Source organism: Schistocerca americana, chromosome X, assembly GCF_021461395.2.
Source record: "Schistocerca americana isolate TAMUIC-IGC-003095 chromosome X, iqSchAmer2.1, whole genome shotgun sequence".
Lineage (NCBI taxonomy): Eukaryota > Metazoa > Arthropoda > Insecta > Orthoptera > Acrididae > Schistocerca > Schistocerca americana.
This window is the reverse complement of record NC_060130.1, coordinates 410,653,473-410,673,235: the sequence shown is the minus strand read 5'-3', so window position 1 is coordinate 410,673,235 and position 19,763 is coordinate 410,653,473. Positions and strand designations below refer to the sequence as shown.

The 19,763-nt window shown below is 42.1% G+C and overlaps 1 protein-coding gene across 1 annotated transcript in view; it reads right to left on the bottom strand.

Annotated features, from left to right (window-relative positions):
- The window catches only part of LOC124556054 (bone morphogenetic protein 2), a 51,229-nt gene extending 31,851 nt beyond the window's left edge, over positions 1-19,378 (bottom strand). Inside the window, exon 1 of the mRNA XM_047130086.1 lies at positions 19,217-19,378. Coding sequence (XP_046986042.1) covers positions 19,217-19,378 — 162 coding nt within the window. The remainder of the gene's footprint in view (positions 1-19,216) is intronic.
- Between the last annotated feature and the right edge of the window lie 385 nt (positions 19,379-19,763).

The window sequence follows — 19,763 nt, the reverse complement described above, 5'->3', positions numbered from 1 at the left end:
GAAAAAGTAACGTTTGGTCGCTAACAGAAATAATTGACCATCACATTCAGTAAACACTGTATAATTCCTTAAAACGTATTCAGTGTAGGTAAGCTGACTGATATAGGTCTAAAACTTCCCCGGCATACAGAGTATTTTTTGTCCCGAATTTCTTTCTACAGTAGATACAAAACTGTAACGGAAATGCTAGAGAAACACAAACAGGAATCCTTGGAAGAAAGATGACGTAGATTTCTTGAAACACTGTTTTGTGTGTATTTAAAGAACAAATATTCGAAGAAGACTGTGAGACCATTATGTTACCCACAGCCTATACCTTGGATAGGCATCATGAGCAAGAGAGAAGGGAAATGAGGGCGCAGGGGTCGTGCATAGGCAAGTAGACTGTCAGTTCTTACCTCGCTGAAAATTAAAGTAGCTCACGGCGTATATATGTATACGTAAAAAGTGTCAGAGGCTCTGAACACAGAGCAATAATAAGTATACAAAAGAGTACAGTACTAAATATGTTGATCTTCTATTTGGAGAACGCTCTGATGAGTCCATGTGTAAGTATCTTGCTTTCCGTGAGCTATTTCCTTCTATCCGTCTCTCTGGAAATATGTTTATCACAACTTCGTCATTCAGCAGGCAGTAACTGACCCGAGCATCAAATCACAGCTTTCAGTACCTTTAACACAACCAACACTTGATGATGCATGCTGAATGAGAACCCTTCGGCGCTTCCTGTGAGGTGCGGTTAGATGTTTATGGCAAGTAAACTAAGGTATGTGATGGAACACTGTTGTTAATTAACACTACTATATCTGCCTGAAACAAATACGTGATGAAGATAAAATTCACTTAGCTATAGTGAATAACTATCTCAGACGTCACTGTGGCAATTCGTAACCCCTATAACACTAGAGAAAATTTTTAAAAAAACAAATCTCATGGAGCTAGGATTTTAACTGGTACTATACAGAGCTATTAAGTGCCTGAAACAAGTTTCCGGAGGGGCTCATCTTTGAACAAAATCCCTAACGATGAGGATGAACTGGTGCACACTCCAAAGAGTTTAAGCTAATGCCTGTCCCGACCGCCTTACGTAAAGGACCTTCTTTTCTATCTCATGAACTTTAACATCGTACTTTCTGTTTGCCTCTGGAGTTCATTGGATAACCGTCCCACCCCAATAAATATCCGAGCATTATCAATGACGCGCAGACGTAACTTACACTGCAGTGTAGGCAGACAGAGACCACGTACCAGCGCCACATCCTTCTAAGAAACGTTCTTGCTGTTGCGTCTTGCATAAGATTGACGACGAATTCCTTACCGCAAGCGGCAGGATACCTTTCCACTTATTCATAAATAATCAGTTTGGAGAAGATTGCATTAGACAGCTCTTTGAATTTACGTACTCGGGGCATCACGTTGTGCTGGCACTGCAGGTGTGTGTCACGGAGAGCATAAACTAGCCTATAGCAGAGTTAGGTCCTGCATCAGTAACTGTTCGCACACACCACCCCAATGCAGGACAAGTCACGGAAGCCAGCGTGCGCTCGTGTGCTCGACAGTTCTGCGAAGTAGCAGAGGCCAGAGAAAGTAGACAACCGTGCCAGTACACTCACATGAGTCCGGTTCAAAGCTCATGGCTGCATGCCTGTTGAGGGCAACTTGTATCTGCCAGTCTGGATCCACAACACCTATTGAAATCATAACCATGTAACGATTTCAAAGATGAAATATAACATAACCTAAGAAAGTAATGTTTGTTACGGAGGTAGATATTATACATACAGTCACACGATTAAATGCATTTTAAAATTAAATAAACATATTTTTATTTCATCAATTGGAGCATCACAAATACCTTAGAAACATTTGGCTAATAGAAGCGTCGACGGAAGAAATAAGTATAACACGTAACCTCCTAAGCTTACCAATGCTTGGTAGTTCATTATTTCCGTCTAGAGCCATAGCACTGCAGAAACCCGGATATAGAATTCAACGATGTAAGTGTAGGACAAATACAGCTTCACGTCCTTTGGACTCCTAGGTCATCAGAGAGGAAGCAACATTGGAGATGGACAAGGATGGGGAAGAAATGCAGAAAACTGGCTACGGCTTTGCTCAAAGATCCATCACTCTATTATTCACAAGTAGTGTAGAGAACCGATGGTAACCTAAGCCAAATTCATTAGATGGCTATTTGAATGCCTCTCCTCCAAAATAAGAGGCCATTGTCTGCAGCCTCGTGATGGCTGGGTGTTGTGTGCTGTCCTTAGGTTAGTTAGGTTTAAGTAGTTCTAAGTTCTAGGGGACTGATGACCATAGATGTTAAGTCCCATAGTGCTCAGAGCCATTGTCTGCATCTCCTCGCTCGGTTGCAGTATAAAAATCCTCAGAAAACAAATCATGTATTCACTGTTATAGGACACGGATCGTAAATCATATATCATTACGGTGAAATAGTGTCAGTAGATTGGATACAGTTGTTATAGGCGTATGCAGTACACACTAAGTTTTATACAAACGTACCATGTATGTAATTAACTTCCTAGCATTAATAATTTAGAATTTAAATTTTCATTCTTAGCTTTAACACGAGTGAGGTTTAAATTCATTCGCATTTATGTATCTGCATATCAGCCTCAGTTAACTTTAATTTCCTTTTTTCTCTAGGTAACGAATAGTTACGTGATAACATAATCCTAGGAAGTCAAAAAAAAAAAAAAAAAGTACGCTTTCAGAAACTCACCTACGAAAATCAATGCCCTTGAAGTTTCACTATGCTGTATCACATGTAAAGTACACTAAACTGTGTGAATGTTTAAAAGAGTTCCGCAGTAAAGCCAAGAGGACAATGTGATGACGACAGATAGCTGGAGAGGTTCGCATTCGCCCAGTTGTTCATGTCTCAGCGATGCCACTTTCCCATAAAATAGCGTCTTACCACTAGTTCCTTAGTAGCAGTTCCTAGTCCAGTGCCGTCCTGCGCCACCTGCTTTTGAATACGAGTTCTTCATCTGATAGTCAGGCACGCTGATCAGACAGATACGAATACGGATTAGCGAAGCCATGACTCCCATAACAATAGAGTATGCTGTATAATGTGCTTCTAGAATAAAAACGTGCGTACCACTGACCTAGTCATCCCCTATCAGTCATGGTAATAAAGTGCCTGAAATGTGCTGGAGCCCAATCATCCACGTAAGACGTGGTTCCTCTTAGTTACACACATTGTGAAAAGTCTCAAAGAGTGTCTGATTGATGTTCTTATAGAAAGCACATATCAGAAGTGCCGCTCGAATACAAGGGTTTATGAACACGATTCTAGCCTATAAAATGAATTTTAACCTACTGATGCTCACTAACCCGAACTGTAACACGAAGAATTTAATCTGCCCAATAGTTTTGTAGAAGTGCATGCGTATTCATAGGCTTGCAGGAGGCAATTTTAACAACTGTCATGAGTTTACTCGTTTTGAAAACTTTGCAAAATTTGCGATCATTAATAAATCAATCACTAAATATATTATGACAAGCGTTTAGTTGGCCCGTTCTCTGCTTTCGAGAATCTGACGTCGAAGTTGGTGAATCCATATGCCACACACGATATATAACGGTATCTATTAGCGTAGCTTCGAATGATATTCTTTAAGCATTGACGAATTTTTGTGTTACACTGTGCAGTATCAGTGGCTAATTTGAACGGCATACATACCAAGATTAAAACGAAAATGACAGAAAAAAGGCCGTAATACATTTTCAGCATTCGCTGATGAACGTAGTGGCGCAACCATTGACGCACTATTTGACGCTGATAACTTAAGAACAAATCGTGCGAAGAGCTGCCTCTTCTCCATATTCATTCAGACTTAGACTGACAATTTCTCATAGGACTTGACGTATTGGAAGTATTAAACAAAACGACAGTTTTAAAAGTTCTGCCAGTGGTTTTATAACGTAGTGGTACATGTTACGATTTCTTGTAACTGTAACACCTCAAGTCGAACCTCTGACTCTATCGACTTATACGTCAACAAGGAAGCAAACTAAGTTTTCTTTTTTTTCTGGTACAACAACGTAACCAACAGTTAGTATATGTTATCGACTGCTACAAAAACTACATCAAAGTATGAAACCTCCTGTCCGCAGCTCGTGGTCGTGCGGTAGCGTTCTCGCTTCCCGTGCCCGGGTTCCCGGGTTCGATTCCCGGCGGGGTCAGGGATTTTCTCTGCCTCGTGGTGACTGGGTGTTGTGTGATGTCCTTAGATTAGTTACGTTTAAGTAGTTCTAAGTTCTAGGGGACTGATGACCATAGATGTTAAGTCCCATAGTGCTCAGAGCCATTTTTTAAGGAAACCTCCTGTTCCGTGTTTCCTAGGTTTAAAGCAGTTAAATTACTTCTATATGGCGGTATTTTGCTGTCATGTAATATCGTAACATATTCATATTCTTAAGTGAAGCACTGGGCACGGCAGACAGAAACGAAAGTACTGCGACACTATATACAGAGCGATTCCGTGATGATGTTACAGATTTTCAGGGATGACGGAGAAGGGTAAATGTATAAATTTGAGGTAAGGGACCCTGGTTGGGAAACGACCGAGTCGAATGCTGTAAGCGAAAACCGTTCTGACGCCTCTGACAGTGGAATACACGTGCCGGAATTAATGTTGCTAAGATTGTAGGGTAGGCATCTTTCAGAGGTGGTTGTATGGACCAAAAGAAGAAGAATATGCCAAGTAAACATGGGCTCTAATATGTATGTATACCTTAAGAGCTGTGAGCACTTGTTCACCTTCGATACTGTGAAACACGTCTCTTCTACTGCGAGTTCTTTGATTTCCATATTTTGAGAGGTGACAGTACGGATCAAAACAAGAAAAAAATGTCCGGTAAATAAGCGCTCTAAAATGCATACCTGAAGGGCTAAGGGCACTTATTCAGTTGAAGACATCCGTTCCACAGCAGCGCCGGTGAACTAGTGCTCATAGCTATTAAGGTATGCATTTTAGAGACTTTTTTCTCTATGGAATTCAAAGAACCTGCAGTAGAAAAGATGTGTTTCGCAGTGTCTAGTGCGAACAGGTGCTCACAGCTCTTAAGGTATGCATTTTAGAGCTCACGGTTACCAGACCTTTTTTTCTTGTTTTGGTCTATACTACCACCTCTGAAAGTTGCCTATCCTGCATTCTGAGCAGCAACAGTACCGGTATACGTGTTCCACTATCAGAGGTATTATTACAATTTTCGCCGGCCTCTGTGACCGAGCGGTTGTAGGAGCTTCAGTTCAGAACCGCGCTGCTGCTGCGGTCGCAGGTTCGAATCCTATCTCGGGCATGGATGTGTGTGATGTCCTTAGGTTAGTTAGGTTTAAGTAGTTCTAAGTCTAGGGGGCTCAGATGGTAGGTCCCATAGCGCTTAGAGCCTTTTGAACCATAACAATTTTCGTTTATAGATTTCGATTCGGTCGTTTCCGATCAGGGCCCCTTACCTCAGAATGAGACATTTACCCTTCTCCATCATCCCTGAAACTTCGTAACATCATTACGGAATCACCCTGTGTAGAGGCTGATTGACATGTTGTGAAAAGCAAAGACACGTTTTATTTTTAGTTAAAATTAAAGATCAGGAGCCTATGTTGTTCAAACCCACATTCCAGTAGGTCGTACTACAGTCAGTCACATTTTGCAATGGTAGTTTACATAGCTCCAGTTGCATTCCAAATGAGTAAATATTTACTGCCACAGTACCGTCGCACAGCTATTAACATTAAATTGAGGTTCAGCCATTAAATAAATTGATTTACAGATTACTGCTGATTGATCTAAAAACTACGGGAGATAATGGTGTTGTAACTGCCCAAAAGGTAATCCGTAACTTCCTAAATAAGAAAGTATTGTGGGATCGCCCTTTAAAAGGGCTTTGAATGCGGAATGCGTACAGGATGCGTCACTTTCGATCGTGGCCACAGTGAACTGTCTGTTACTTCCGCCACATCACCCATTAAGAGTTTTGTCTTCGATTGAATGTAATGTCCTAGAGACCCAAAGGAAAAATTAAATAGGTTATTATATATGAGGAAAGTGTTTGTACCACTTCAATTCTGTGTCATATTACGTTAATACAGATCGCAATCTAGTATTTTTCTGCAAAAGAAGAATGGGAAAACACACATTCGTGGGTACAGTTTCACCAATGTGTAGTTTTTAGGAGTGCATGCATTGTTCTTGCTTTCTGTACCTTAATTACAAGACACAAACACCTTTAATTAAAATATATTTACGAAAATTTGTTAAAAATGTGAAATAATTCCGTCTCCAAATTACCGAACACTCTGTGATATAATATGGCTATTCTCATAATGTTTCATCTTTCGGACTTACAACTCTAATGACAATATTATAGCATCAAAATATATTGGTGCTGCTTGATCTTTGTCAGATAACATAGAAATGGCTGACGCAATATACCAAGCTTGCCTTCACCCATTATTTCGCCGCAAATTTGAAGATCTCAGAGAGTGGCAGCACTATTTTACAATATATTAAATATTCCTTCCACATGAAAAGCGAAATACAGATTTTGCGAGAGAAAGGGAAAATGTGAGAACTGTGTTATTAAGGTGAAAAAGGAAGCTGAATCATTATTCGATTTAGTGCCTTTTAAGATAAATGCCATTTGCTCAACGTTTCAACCGGGCGCATATTCTGCACCTGAAGTAAGATTCTGGAAGTCTGTGAACTTCTCATAAACAGCTTACGAGATCTCTTTATTGATCTCTAAGCGCCCTCCATCATCACATTTCCTCAGGCGAGGAATTATGTGATAGTGTGAGTTACGACTTAACTTACGGCTCATTTTCTCGATGTTCTCACTTCAGTTTGCAGTTAACGACGTCCTTAAGGTGTACCATAGCGAAGAAAAGTGCAGCCACGTTACAAGTCAGCTACCCAGTTCTTAACGTTTGGAAACAATGGAGCCCAATCCATGTAAGCCATTACTAACTTTAGATTAATTTTCGAAGGCGATAAATCGCCCACGAAAAGAATATTATGGCATCATGGTATTGTAGAAGATCGACATGGACGAGAAGCACTCAACAAAGCTACTTAAAAAAGCAGCACTATTCCGCAGACCAAGTTGGCACTTGACGAATGTTACTGCGTAAGATTTAACAATGTTAGAAAATAAAATATGATTGATATCAACTTCATTTTTTCACTGCTAATTCGTGTGCGTGACAACGACTAAAGTAGATGGAATTCAATCTTTAGGCAAAAGTAACTCCTGTGTTAAGAATTTGAGGAGCTGCAGGAAGACTCCCTGCGTCATCCTGTTGTCACATTTTCGATCAGGAGATTCTGTCGCATTTCCATAGGTCATCACACCGACGTGCTAGCACTAGAAAGTCGATAAATATATATCGTTGGAACATTTCCTAAAACCGTCTTTGATCTGCGGCGTGGAAGGCGGTCACCTGTGCTGCCAGAAGCTCGCACATCAGCACCGAACCGCGCTGTTTCGCCGGCGCAGTGACACGTAAAATAAGTTCCCAGTAAGCCCAAGTACTAGCGCGGAGGCAGCCGGGCCGGATCATGTGGCTCACACCTGCTACCGAGAAGCTGGCAGCGGCGGCGGCACGCCACGGCAAACACATCCGCCCCCGCACTTGCGCCCTCGCGCGCCGCTTCCCCGAAACTGACGCAGCGTACTGACTACCGGCGTATTCTTTTGCTGCTAGGAGCGCGGACTTCGCAGAAGAGGGTGTGCGCGTGGGCTTAGTCATTGGCCTGTATCATCGACCGGCCGCTTGTATTCGGGTCAGTCGGTGCTCTTAACCCTCCCTGCGAGCGTTCGCCTTGGCGAATGACGCAGCGCCGCCGCTGTTTGCTCTTCATTAGCTGCCCGTTCGCCTTATAGCACAGAAAGCCATATAGTGTCTCACGGAGCAAACTGGGGCGTACATTAGCTTAGAAAAGATTTTGATTTAACTGATTGCGTTCCTTATACAGTATTTAAATAACTTACTTAGTTACCCGTGTTCACTGTTTTATTACAAGGGTCACAGATGCGAGTTGTCTATGTGTCTATAGCTATGTGACACTCTGAGTAGCCTTGGCAGTGGGTGATTCCGATGACACTACCTCATAATCCCACCTCCGAATCGCAGTTTGCAGTACTAGCAACGTACTGAAGAAATGGCTGATGCATAATCCACAGTGATTCCAAGTAGCTGTTATGACAGTATTTTCCACAGTTGTCAGGCCACAATCAGTGTATTCATGAGAAATAATTCGTGTTCCGATTTTCGCGAAATATCTGCCTTAATAGTGATGAATACATATCTCTAGATTGACTACAACGCCGAACTTGGCACTACTTTATACGTATCTTCCTGCTAATTAAAGTTTATTTCTCCAACCATTCATCTGGTTGTATAATGCCCTACGTCAACATCTACATAGATACTCCGGAAGCCACTGTACGACGAGTGGTGGAGCGTACCCTGTACCACTACTTTTCAATACGACTACTATTCATTTCCTTTCGCCCGCACCTCGTGGTCGTGCGGTAGCGTTCTCGCTTCCCACGCCCGGGTTCCCGAGTTCGATTCCCGGCGGGGTCAGGGATTTTCTCTGCCTCGTGATGGCTGGGTGTTGTGTGCTGTCCTTAGATTAGTTACGTTTAAGTAGTTCTAAGTTCTAGGGGACTGATGACCATAGATGTTAAGTCCCATAGTCCTCAGAGCCATTTGAACCATTTCCTTTCCGGTTCCACTCGAAAACAGAGCGAGAGAAAAATAACTGTCTATATGCCTCCATAAGAGGCCTGATACGTCGTATCTTATCTTTGTGATCCTTATACGCAATGTGTGTTGGCGGCAGTAACATCGTTCTGCAGTCAGCTTGAAATGCCGTTTCTCTAAATTGTCTCAACAATGTTCCTCCGAAAGAACATCTCCTTTCCTCCAGGGATTCCCATTTGAGTTCCCGAACCATCTCCGTAACACTTGCGTGTTGTACGAACCTACCGGTAACAAAACCAGCAGCCCGTTTGTGAATTACCTCGATGTCTTCCTTTAATTCAATCTGGTACGAATTCCAAACGCTCCAGCAGTACGCAAGAATAAATCGCGCTAGCATCCTATACGCGGTCTCCTTTGCAGATGAACCACACTTTCCTAAAATTCTGCAGTTCTCACATGCTCGTTCCATTTCATATCTCTTTACAACGTTACGCCCAGATATTTAAACGACGTGACTGTGTTAAGCAGAACACTACTAATGCTGTATTCTAATATTACATGTTTGTTTCTCGTATTCATCCGAATTAACTTACATTTTTCTACATTTAGAGCTAGGTGCTATTCATCACATCAGCTACAGCGTAATAGTCAATCCCATACTCAGGGACTATGTAGTGATTCTGTGTGTGTGTGGGGGGGGGGGGGGGGGGAGGGGGGGAGGGGGGGAGTGGGGGTTGATGTGTACAGTTATGAACTGTGAGTTGTGTATCTGTACCCTGTGGATGCCGGTTATGAGTGATTTGCTGTGTTTCTGTTGCTGTAGTTGAAAGGAATGAGCAACGCGAATTATTCCGGTGTCGGCTCGTACCCGATTTCTGTCGAACTGCATTAAAGAGAGCCCAGACGACTGTTCAACAACTGTGTCACATTCCCATACTACATGAGACACTGCAATGAGGTCTGGAATTTCGCCCGATGATTTGGGTTAACGTCTGGTGATAGGAGACTTTGTGCCACCATCTCTCCTCCTCTTGCTGGCCAAATATTGGCGATGAAAATTTGTCAAACACCGGGATTCGAACCGGCTAGCTTTGAGTTGAGTGAGGTTATACAAGCGTGCTTTAGTAACTGTGGCTATGGAAGAGGGGTTTAGATCTATACCCATTAGAAACATTTCAAGCCAACAACTTACAGGATGACCTCTACGACTAAAGCTACAGTTGTATTTTAGTTTCCAGCCTGAGCACATGTGTTTACCAAAAAAAATAGCATCGGATATGCTCAGATGCTATTTTCTTGCTGAGAATTTCAGAAAAACAGAAGTGGACTTTTTGTATTTTTGGATAACAGTATGTTAGTAAGTGTCAACGTGTTTCCCTGTACTTGGTACTATATGTACTGCATTGAAGCGAAGCTTTACAGAATTAATACTATCAGAGACAAAAAAGAAAATACCAGAAAACCATTACGACAAATAACAACTGAGAATGCAGCTGCTGCATGACTTCGCAGGTAGTATTTCTACCTGTAATAGGATGCATAGAGCGAGTGGTCTTCACTAATTTTGACAGAAATCCATGTACTGTGAAACAAGATGTCTTCAGTTTGATCAGCACGGGGTTTCTCAATGAAACGTGTCAGCAGTAATAGAGGCTAGTTCTGCCACTCCACAGCACCTGTGCTCTGCCGAGAGAACAGGTGTGTTCTCCACCCCCCCCCCTCCCCCCCCCCCCCCCCCCCCCCCGCGCTCCCTCTGCTGTCAATCCCTCTCAATCCCTCTACGAACAGACGAACAGTTATGTCTGTATGTCTGAAGCAGAAGCAGGAGCTGTGTTTTGGAAATATCACTGTCACTATTCAGTGTCATGCATGTTGTCAAGATGAATCTCTTCGTATTTTTCAGAATATTATGAAACGAAAGTTAATTTAACACTTATAAGGACGTGGTTGCTAGCGAAAAATCATTCGTGAAATTTCTTTTCTTCTCAGCTGGATAGTGAAACGCCGTTGTCTCTAATCGTGGGATACATTTACTTCTCTCTGAAGCTTTGTTATGGCGGAAGGTGGAATTTATGCCATTTTCCGACTGCTTAATCCTGTTCTGCATCTGTGCATTTAGTTAAAGCAAGTTATGAAACAAGTTTGTATACGTGAAGTTCAGTGTTGTTATTACCACTTCGCACTACTCGTCCCTTACACACTTCTGTTTAAACTAAACGATCTCCTGCTAATAAAATGTAAGTGAATATTATTATCAAAATTCGTCAACCTTAAAGAGTGTGCGATAAATCCAGTGGAACAGTGCACTGAGCTTGACAGCAACATATTACCTTTTATATTGTGATGCCGTATGTTCGGACGCCGCGAAAAACAAAAAGGTTGTGACCTGAAATGAAATACGAGAGGGAGACGGGTAAGTATATAGGTAGACAGATAGATATATAGATTGGGAGAAGAGAGAATCGGCACCACATATCTCTTAACATGCGTGTAGCGTCCGTTTTCACCTCACCTGTAAAGATAATAAAAGGCGAAAAAAGTGTAATTCACAGTTGAAGTTTAGTGGTGTTCCACACTAACTATAAACGGTTCCATGCATTGTCACGTGTCTAGTAGACTAACTGCATATTTTCCGACCTTTTAGAAATCAAAACCAATAACATTATTTACATTATTTTTCTCTCACTACAAATATTCAGCACCGTGTTCTTTAATTGTGTCAGAGTAAGAGGGAAATAGAACATTTTTTCCCAGATTCTCAGCACATCAGAAAATAGCTTGTCTCACACTCTCGTGTGAAATTGTATGTTTTGACGTAAGATGGTGTAACAATCTTAGGCACTAAAGAAGCTTAATATACAAAGGCTGTAACCAATCGATGTGTTCATTGCCTTTAGTTTTAGTGATTACAGTACGCATTAATATGGTACACCCCGAGCATGTTATCGCTGGCAATAAGTTTGCTACGTAGAAACAATCGCGGATCTTCGTAACATGAAATGGGCACGAAACAGCCTGTTGTCTGGACTCTGTTCACTCTCCAGACTTTCCGCTCTTCCGGCCATCAGATCCACGATTTACACACCAGTATAATGCCGTCACACTACTTTAAATTCTCGTTATTTCGTTATAAGAGCTATTTATTGAACATTTATATGATGCTCATTCGATAAAAGTAAAAATTGATTTGGAAGTTATTAGCGCAAATGGTATAAAGTCGTGCTGCTTCATCGTCTGTTGACAGAGAAATAATATGACAGGCTTCATCGTGGAGAAATAGTTAGTCAGTTACCAAATTTTAGCGAGAACTCATTGGTCATACTAACAACTAAGTGTTTTCAGTTAATTGTCCGTAAATACGTGCGTAGCATGCTGGATATAGCCGACAGCGGAAAGAAGCGTTCAGCTGACACAAAAATACGTGTTGGACCACACCAGTTACAGCCGACGTCGTTGTTTACTTATGAAGATGTGAATAAACAAACAAATACTGCTTTAAGCTCCGAGTAGACCGAGAGTTGTTTTCATTTAGCACTTCTCTCCTGATGCTCTCAGCTCGCCGAAGACGTGGTGCAAGAAATCAGAGTGAGACATCGCTGGCATGCACACACATTTCTACATACATTATCACCGTTATAGAATTATAGAAGGAGGAGCGCGAAAAACATTGCACATGAACTACGTTCAGAAGTGGCAATAAAACGTCTCGGTATTCCATTAACATTTCTCTTCGCAAGAGTAACGCCTCATTATTTATGACTCGCCGTCGGCTTGGCACGATTAAAATATCTGTTCCAGGTCGTTAACAGAAGTGAAAGGCCGTGAAGACGTCTGCGGGCAGTGAGCACGGATACGTGAAGATAAAATTCCTGGCCAGCAATTGCCGCCGTGCGTCTGGGCCAACTGGGCAGATAATGATAACCGGAAATGAATGGACCGCACATAAGAAAATGATACGAAAAGCAGAACAAAAACCGAAACCTAAAGTACCAGATGTGTCATTAGCATTCCACACGGAACACGCCGCACCTGGGTTTTTCCGTATGCTTTTTAAAATGTTGAATCAGAAGTGGAAAAGAAGTCGTAATCCGGTTCTTTTGGTCAGTGGAATAACTATTTGAACCTCATAATTATTCTGTGTAGAATAGCAGTTACGCTGTAAAGGCCTAACAATGTCTGGAAAGCTTACTGAACCAGAGCAAAAGGCTTCACTGAAGCTTTCCAGCCTATTTCAGTTTCAATCTATATTCTGTATGTCGTTAAAGTGCGCTGATGGAATACTACATATATATATATATATATATATATATATATATATATATATATATGGTACGGAATACAACAGCAGATTAAATCGGAGGTAGCTTACAGGAGGCAGATAACATTTCTGTTGAGTTATTTAAAAAAAAAAAAATGAGGGAATAAGGTAGCAGACTCTTGACCCATGTTCGGGAGCAGCATACTCCAAATTCCAAACGACCATTCCACTTAACATTTTTCTGTGGTTTCGCTAAATCACTCTTGGATGGTTTCGTCAAGAGGACCATGTCAATACATGATGAACTTACTTGTACTTTGTCTCTGATGATTTCGATGTCGACGGAACATTCAAATCTAGTGGTCGTTCCTTTTCTCTCTCTCTCTCTCTCTCTCTCTCTCTCTCTCTCTTTCACAGTCAAACATTTAAAACCATTTTTATCATTGCATGATCTACATTTGATAATAAATCATCTAATATGACAACAAACTATTTTTTACAGTTGGAAATGGGATTTATATTGTTGGATAAATCAGATAGCGCTTTCTGTGAGGCATGAAACTGGGAGAATTTTTTTCTTATTTGATGCGTGAAGCTCTAAATTCCGTATAGATGAGAAGTTTCCCTTTATTTTTGTAATGCTCCTTAAGCAGCGCAATTTCCAGACTCCCGAGGACCACGCGTTAACACTTGTTGCGTCGCAAGCAACGCGCAAGCTCCAGCGTTAAAGGGTAACATAGATAGCGCGTTCTGCAGGATTATATTTGCCTTCCTGCTTGAGGAATTTTGTCTAATATGTTACTAGCCTAAGAGCGGTGAATAAAAGTCACGTACTATTGTCCAGCTGTCTCTGATACGGACGACAGATAATTTTTAGAATGTAAAGTCATGAAGCGAGTGAAGCTTTGCAGTCTCTACAATTATAAACAGCACTTGCAGACTTACCATATCATTTGTGGAAAACGTATTTTTGATTAATCTCTAAGTTAAATTACAGCACTGGTTGAACTAATCTAAACACAGAATAAGAAAAACTGCACGAAGAATAACACCAATCGGGTTATGCAGATAGGTAAACTGTGGAAAAAAGATAGAAGACTGGAGAAATGTTAAGTCAGAGAACAGTTAACGAGTAAAAAACCTCGGAGAAGGCGCCAGGAGATCGCCTCAGCATGGGAAATACGAGGGAAAAATACCAGGACATCACAAAAAATGTGTGACTCCGCATACGTTATTTCTACACTACCTCCGGCAATATGCAGAGATTATGTTTACATTTCTGCAACTTAATATCAGTAGATAGAAAGTCTTTTATTCAGAACAGGAAGGAAATTATGACACAAACACGATTAGCGGGAAATATTGTACAGCTATGGACTGATAAAACACGAGCGGAGAATGAGCGACTGCGTGCTGTTAATGTTTTACGTTGTCTTTAACCGTTTCGGCTCAATAGCTTTTGTGACAAGTGCTGACTCATACGGTGCAGCGAGCTGTTTCGTGTAGACCGCTACATGAAACCGTTCTCCGACGAGCTGTGATGAAATCCTCAGTAAATGGATTCAGACTATAGGCAACGGATATATTGCCGAAAGCGATGTCTCTATAAATTTCTCACACTAGTTTACAGTCATCGTGGACACCAACTCACATCCGTTTAACTCGTTTCAAAATGTCTAATCGGTAATTAATTGAATTCGGAATCAAAATATCTCCAGTCTCATTTCGCTTCCAGTGCGGAATATCACTTTTCCCATAGTAAGCGCAATATTATTTTCTTCAAATCTATCAGTACTTTCGAATGTGCTATAAAATGGCAGTTTATCCATCATTCGTGTCGTCCGTCAACCCACACATTGTATGTACGGTAGATAGACAAAACGTACACTTCTGGACCATTCCTCTCTTACCAGACATCTTTAACGATCTGTACCACGTCGGGCTATTTTGTGCAAACAGAAAAAATAAATTTTAAAAAAGTAGACTAAGACGAGATCTTGTCAAAATGTTTTCGATGATCAATATTCATATTACAGGAAACAAGTCAACAAATGAAATTTGTAGCGATAATACATAGTAGCTTAGTATTTACTAACGGTACCTATTGTTTTCCTTTCTGTACTCCACCGTCAGATTAAAAACTGGAAGGAATCGCTAAGGAACAAATTTTTGTCTATTCATTTGGGTGTATTATCATTCATCAGTTTAACATTTTCGGGCAGTGTACTTTAAATCAAAAGGCTAAATCGTCCCTCGCACATCACATAATGCTGCGGTGTTATAAATAATTGGTAGTCAGATCTCTGGTTGAGCTTTAATGAGACGTTTAGTGCCCACGTGTATTCTGCGGACTGCAAATAGCAAATATGAAAATCGAATGAAACTATTTGTGTGTTAGATTTGAAAGTAGAACACATTCCCTTTCATTTACGTTTTCAATCCCGAGCTTCAGAAGCCATCTGGCAGCAACCCACGGCACCGAGTTTCCGCACCACTGGTGCGGAAGAACCTAGTTTTTCAACTGTAGGGTTACTATGCCAGCAGCCACCACTTGAGGAAACACCTTCCTTACAAGCCTAGGTTGATAGTGTTGCGCTAACCGCAACAAATCACACACTCATTACGAAGATTAAAAGTCAGAAATGAAAGAATGAGAATCTGCTACAGTACGTACATTTCAGTCCATACATTGAGACAGCTTAGCATACCCTTTTAGTGTTTTACATCACCACTTGTGGCTCAGCAGCTCAGTTGGCTCAGTCTCTCATTAGCAACCCAAAGATAAGCGGTAGATTCCAAGTCACGTGAGTAGTCCATAAGCTACCTTTCGTTCACTAATTAATACTACGATGTTTCCGCTATACAAGGTGACTTGGTCCCTCACAAAATACTTCGTGTATACGAACAATAACAAATCATGTAGAGTTTCGGATTCAACCGTATACTGTATCTTCCCACAACGGGGTCCTTTGTACTTCCTAAATCGAAAGTTTACAGAGCATACCAGCTTCAAAACGATCAGCACTATTGATTTCAGACAATTGTTTTTTCTTTCACGCCATCCCGAAAGCCATTATTAACAGCAGTTGCTTATTAGTGGCATCAAAAAAGACATAGAAAAAGCCAGATTACTCACATTACTAAAATGCTACACAGGCTGTAAGAATACTACGTTCAGAAAATGTAGCAGCGTTGCCCCATTAGGTGGCCATGAATTTTGATGTTCACAGACGGTGAAAACTGCCGAGTGATGAATATTGCTTTAAGGCAATTGGTAAAAAAGTACGTAAGTCCACAAATGGCATATGTGAGCTAGTGACTGTCTAACACGCTCAAAATAACCAGTTGTTTCCCGTATTGTGGTTGAAGCTTCAGCCAAACAGGCAACCAGGTCATCTGGATCAGTGTCTCGTACACCAAACTCTCCACCTCCCCTGACAAAAATAAAGACATACGATGTCAGCATCTCATCTAAAACAATATGCATTGTATGGTAGTTTGAACACCCTCTCTTAAGATCATTAGAGTCAAAATGTTCAGACACACCTAGAGGGGAATACGTGCCCGTGTGACATTTCTGTGACGTAAGAAAGTATTTCTTTTTGTCTCCTCTAAATACTCTAAAACTTTATAGTTTCTTTAGACACTATATGTGGTAGTGTATTAGTGAGTGACTGGTTTTAGACCTAGAACTGCGTTCTTACTATGTGAACAGTTTTACTGAAATTGATCATTAGTGTTACACAATCAGTCTTCTGCATATGTATTCTTTTGTCGACTGGGAAGAAAGAGCGGTGGATTTGGTGTGCAGGCTCACGGATAATGATATATGAAAATGTTTTGAGCATTGTACGAAACGTATGCAGACGTGTGTGGACCGTAACGAGTCTTACCACAATCAATTGAACTTGCATCTGCACGTATCTGCAGCACCAGTCTCGTTGAGTTTGTGTCATACCAAGAATTCGATAATTTCCGGCAAGACGCAGAAACACGTCTGCAGTAAACAGCTCGTACACTGCCGATGATCTGATCTATTTTTATAAAATTTGTCACAGCTGTAGGACACAGTTCACGATCGAGAAACGGGCACACAGTAATACGCAACAAAAAGTCATCGTTTGCTAATGCGTGCTACGCCATTTCTTTTCTGTCGATTAGTAGTCATAAACGTAGATTTCTAGACAAGCACAATTCCAGCGCAACAAGTGCCTAACAGGGTATTATAGACTTCAACGGTCCACCAACGTTGGGTCATTACACAAGAAGCATTAGCTGAGTCGGGCTAGGGTGTTGATCATTTGCAGTTGTAATCATCCGAAAATTCACCTGAATTAATTTATGGAGATTTTAATAAAGGTGGCAGAACAGTATTCGATACTGGCTCATTCACAGTATGAGTCCTGTGTCTTATCCACTACGCCATCTACCTCGGTACCCGTATCTAACGTTATATCGTTGTTATTAACGCCATTATGGATAGTACAGGTGTAAGCCTTTATAATTCTTCTGAAAATGAATCCAAATTCCGATACAAATAGCAAGAATACGAATTCCTTTTCACAACATGATGTACCACATTAAGACTAGGGACTCCCAGGTACTATTCTACAGTTCTCAGTGTTGCTGATAGTGGAAATGTGGTACGATTTAGTTTAACTTGCGGTATGAAATCGCACGGAACGCCTGTGACCACTGTAGGGTCCCTGAACATGACCTTATTGCCGCTAATATCAAGACCCCTTTTGTTAAAACTTTTTAATTTACAAGTTTCTGGGGTGACCTCATCATCATCCGCCTAGAACTTAACAGTTCTAATGAAAGCTCAACGTATAGATGACATATTACTGGCAAACATACTTAAGTTCGATGAATTGACCGTGTGTCTCGAAGTGGTGATGTAGCTTTATTAAATCGAAACCAACGATTGTGTCAGATGGAAATGGAACGTCAGCGCAAATTCTGGTTGCCACGCCGAATTAATCATTTACGTTTCAGGAAAAAGTGATGGAACACTTCAAAGCTGACAACTGCGTGCAGTGACTTTCACGGAAATCATATATGAATAATAGTTAACCTTCCGGCACCTTTCGTGTTTGTAAGCATCTAATATGTGTCACTTTGGTAAAATAAAAATCTTACACGGTGAATACTGTTCAACTTTATACGTCCCAAACGGGAATCAACAGGAAGGAACGAACGTTAAGAGTTCCATGTCGCTGTATTGTCGATTCAAATGGTTCAAATGGCTCTGAGCACTATGGGACTTAACATTTATGGTCATCAGTCCTCTAGAACTTAGAACTACTTAAACCTAACTAACCTAAGGACATCACACAACACCCAGCCATCACGAGGGAGAGAAAATCCCTGACCCCGCCGGGAATCGAACCCGGGAACCAGGGCGTGGGAAGCGAGAACGCTACCGCACGACCACGAGATGCGGGCTGTATTGTCGAGGTTATTATAAATTAAGCATAAAATCAGGTAGGACAAAATTTGGGAAGGACGTCGGTCATTACCTTGTTAACTGAATCATACCGACGTTTGCCTAAACGAATTTAGCATAACTGTAAAATCTAAATTTAATCATAACTCCACTCGAATGCGAATCTATCATCGTCATCACTGCACCACCGAAGAACTATCTAACGGCGTGTAATGTACACAAGACATCTCACATTAAGTGGGCAGTGGTACAGGATCAAGTAAGTGCCCCTGACGCTATATAATGAAACTTTCATATCTAAGCACTACGTTTCACTTTTCGCAGATGGGTTTCGTTTTTCACAGTCCAACGTCACTGGAGCAGAAGAGGTATACAGTCAGTCGACAATAACGTCAGTAGGTCAAAAACTACCGGTGTAGTAACAATAACAAGCAAAGGAAAATTAAAAGAAATATTTCACTGCTTCTAATAACTTTTAGGTGCATTTACTTCCGTGCAGAGGCATCGAGAGCGGTGAGAGTAGTTACTGTACTCAATGAACGCTGACGGTACTCGAATGCTGGCGAGTTCGTCTAAGCCGGACCTGTGGCCCGAAGAGAGGTAAAACGTCGAGACCAGTCACTCGCCACTAACTACACACTTTTTGAATGAGTCGGCTGATTTAAGCAGGTGACGAGAGACCGCGGGAACGACGGGCGTACGTACGCTAGCGTTCCGGTTGCCCTCTGGCGGCGGCGGAAGAGGCAACAAAAGGAAAGCGTGTGGTTACCTTGGTGACGTCGGGCACGGCGTCCAGGCCGAGCCCCGCCAGGATCCGCCTGCGCAGCCTGTCGACGGCGGGCGTCGCAGCCGCCGCGCCGGCAGCACCGGCCGCTGCCGCAGCCGTCAGCACCAACAGCAGCAGCAGCACAGACGAGTGTGAGCTCAGCATCGCTCACAGGCACCAGCTCATGCTGACAGCTGCCCACTCCGCCGACTACCGACACACTAAAAGCCCAGCCCGACACTTGTGACCGCCGCTAGGCCGCTCAACATACTTTATATAAAGATAGCGCGGCGTGCTCTTTTGCCATTGGCCAAGGGGCGGTCCTTGTGGCGCGCGCGCGCGCGCGCGCGCAGCTCTCCGCTACTGGCCGCGGCGCACGACACGGCAGCGGCAGCGGCAGCGGCAGAGGTGGCCGCGTGTTGCCGGAAGTCCCAGAGGCGGCCGCGCGCCGGGCTTCCAGGAAAACCGGCAGCGCGCACGCCACCCACCCCTCGCTGGCCGCTTCCCACGAAAGAAACAATTCCCCCATTCCGGAATGCGCAGAATCATC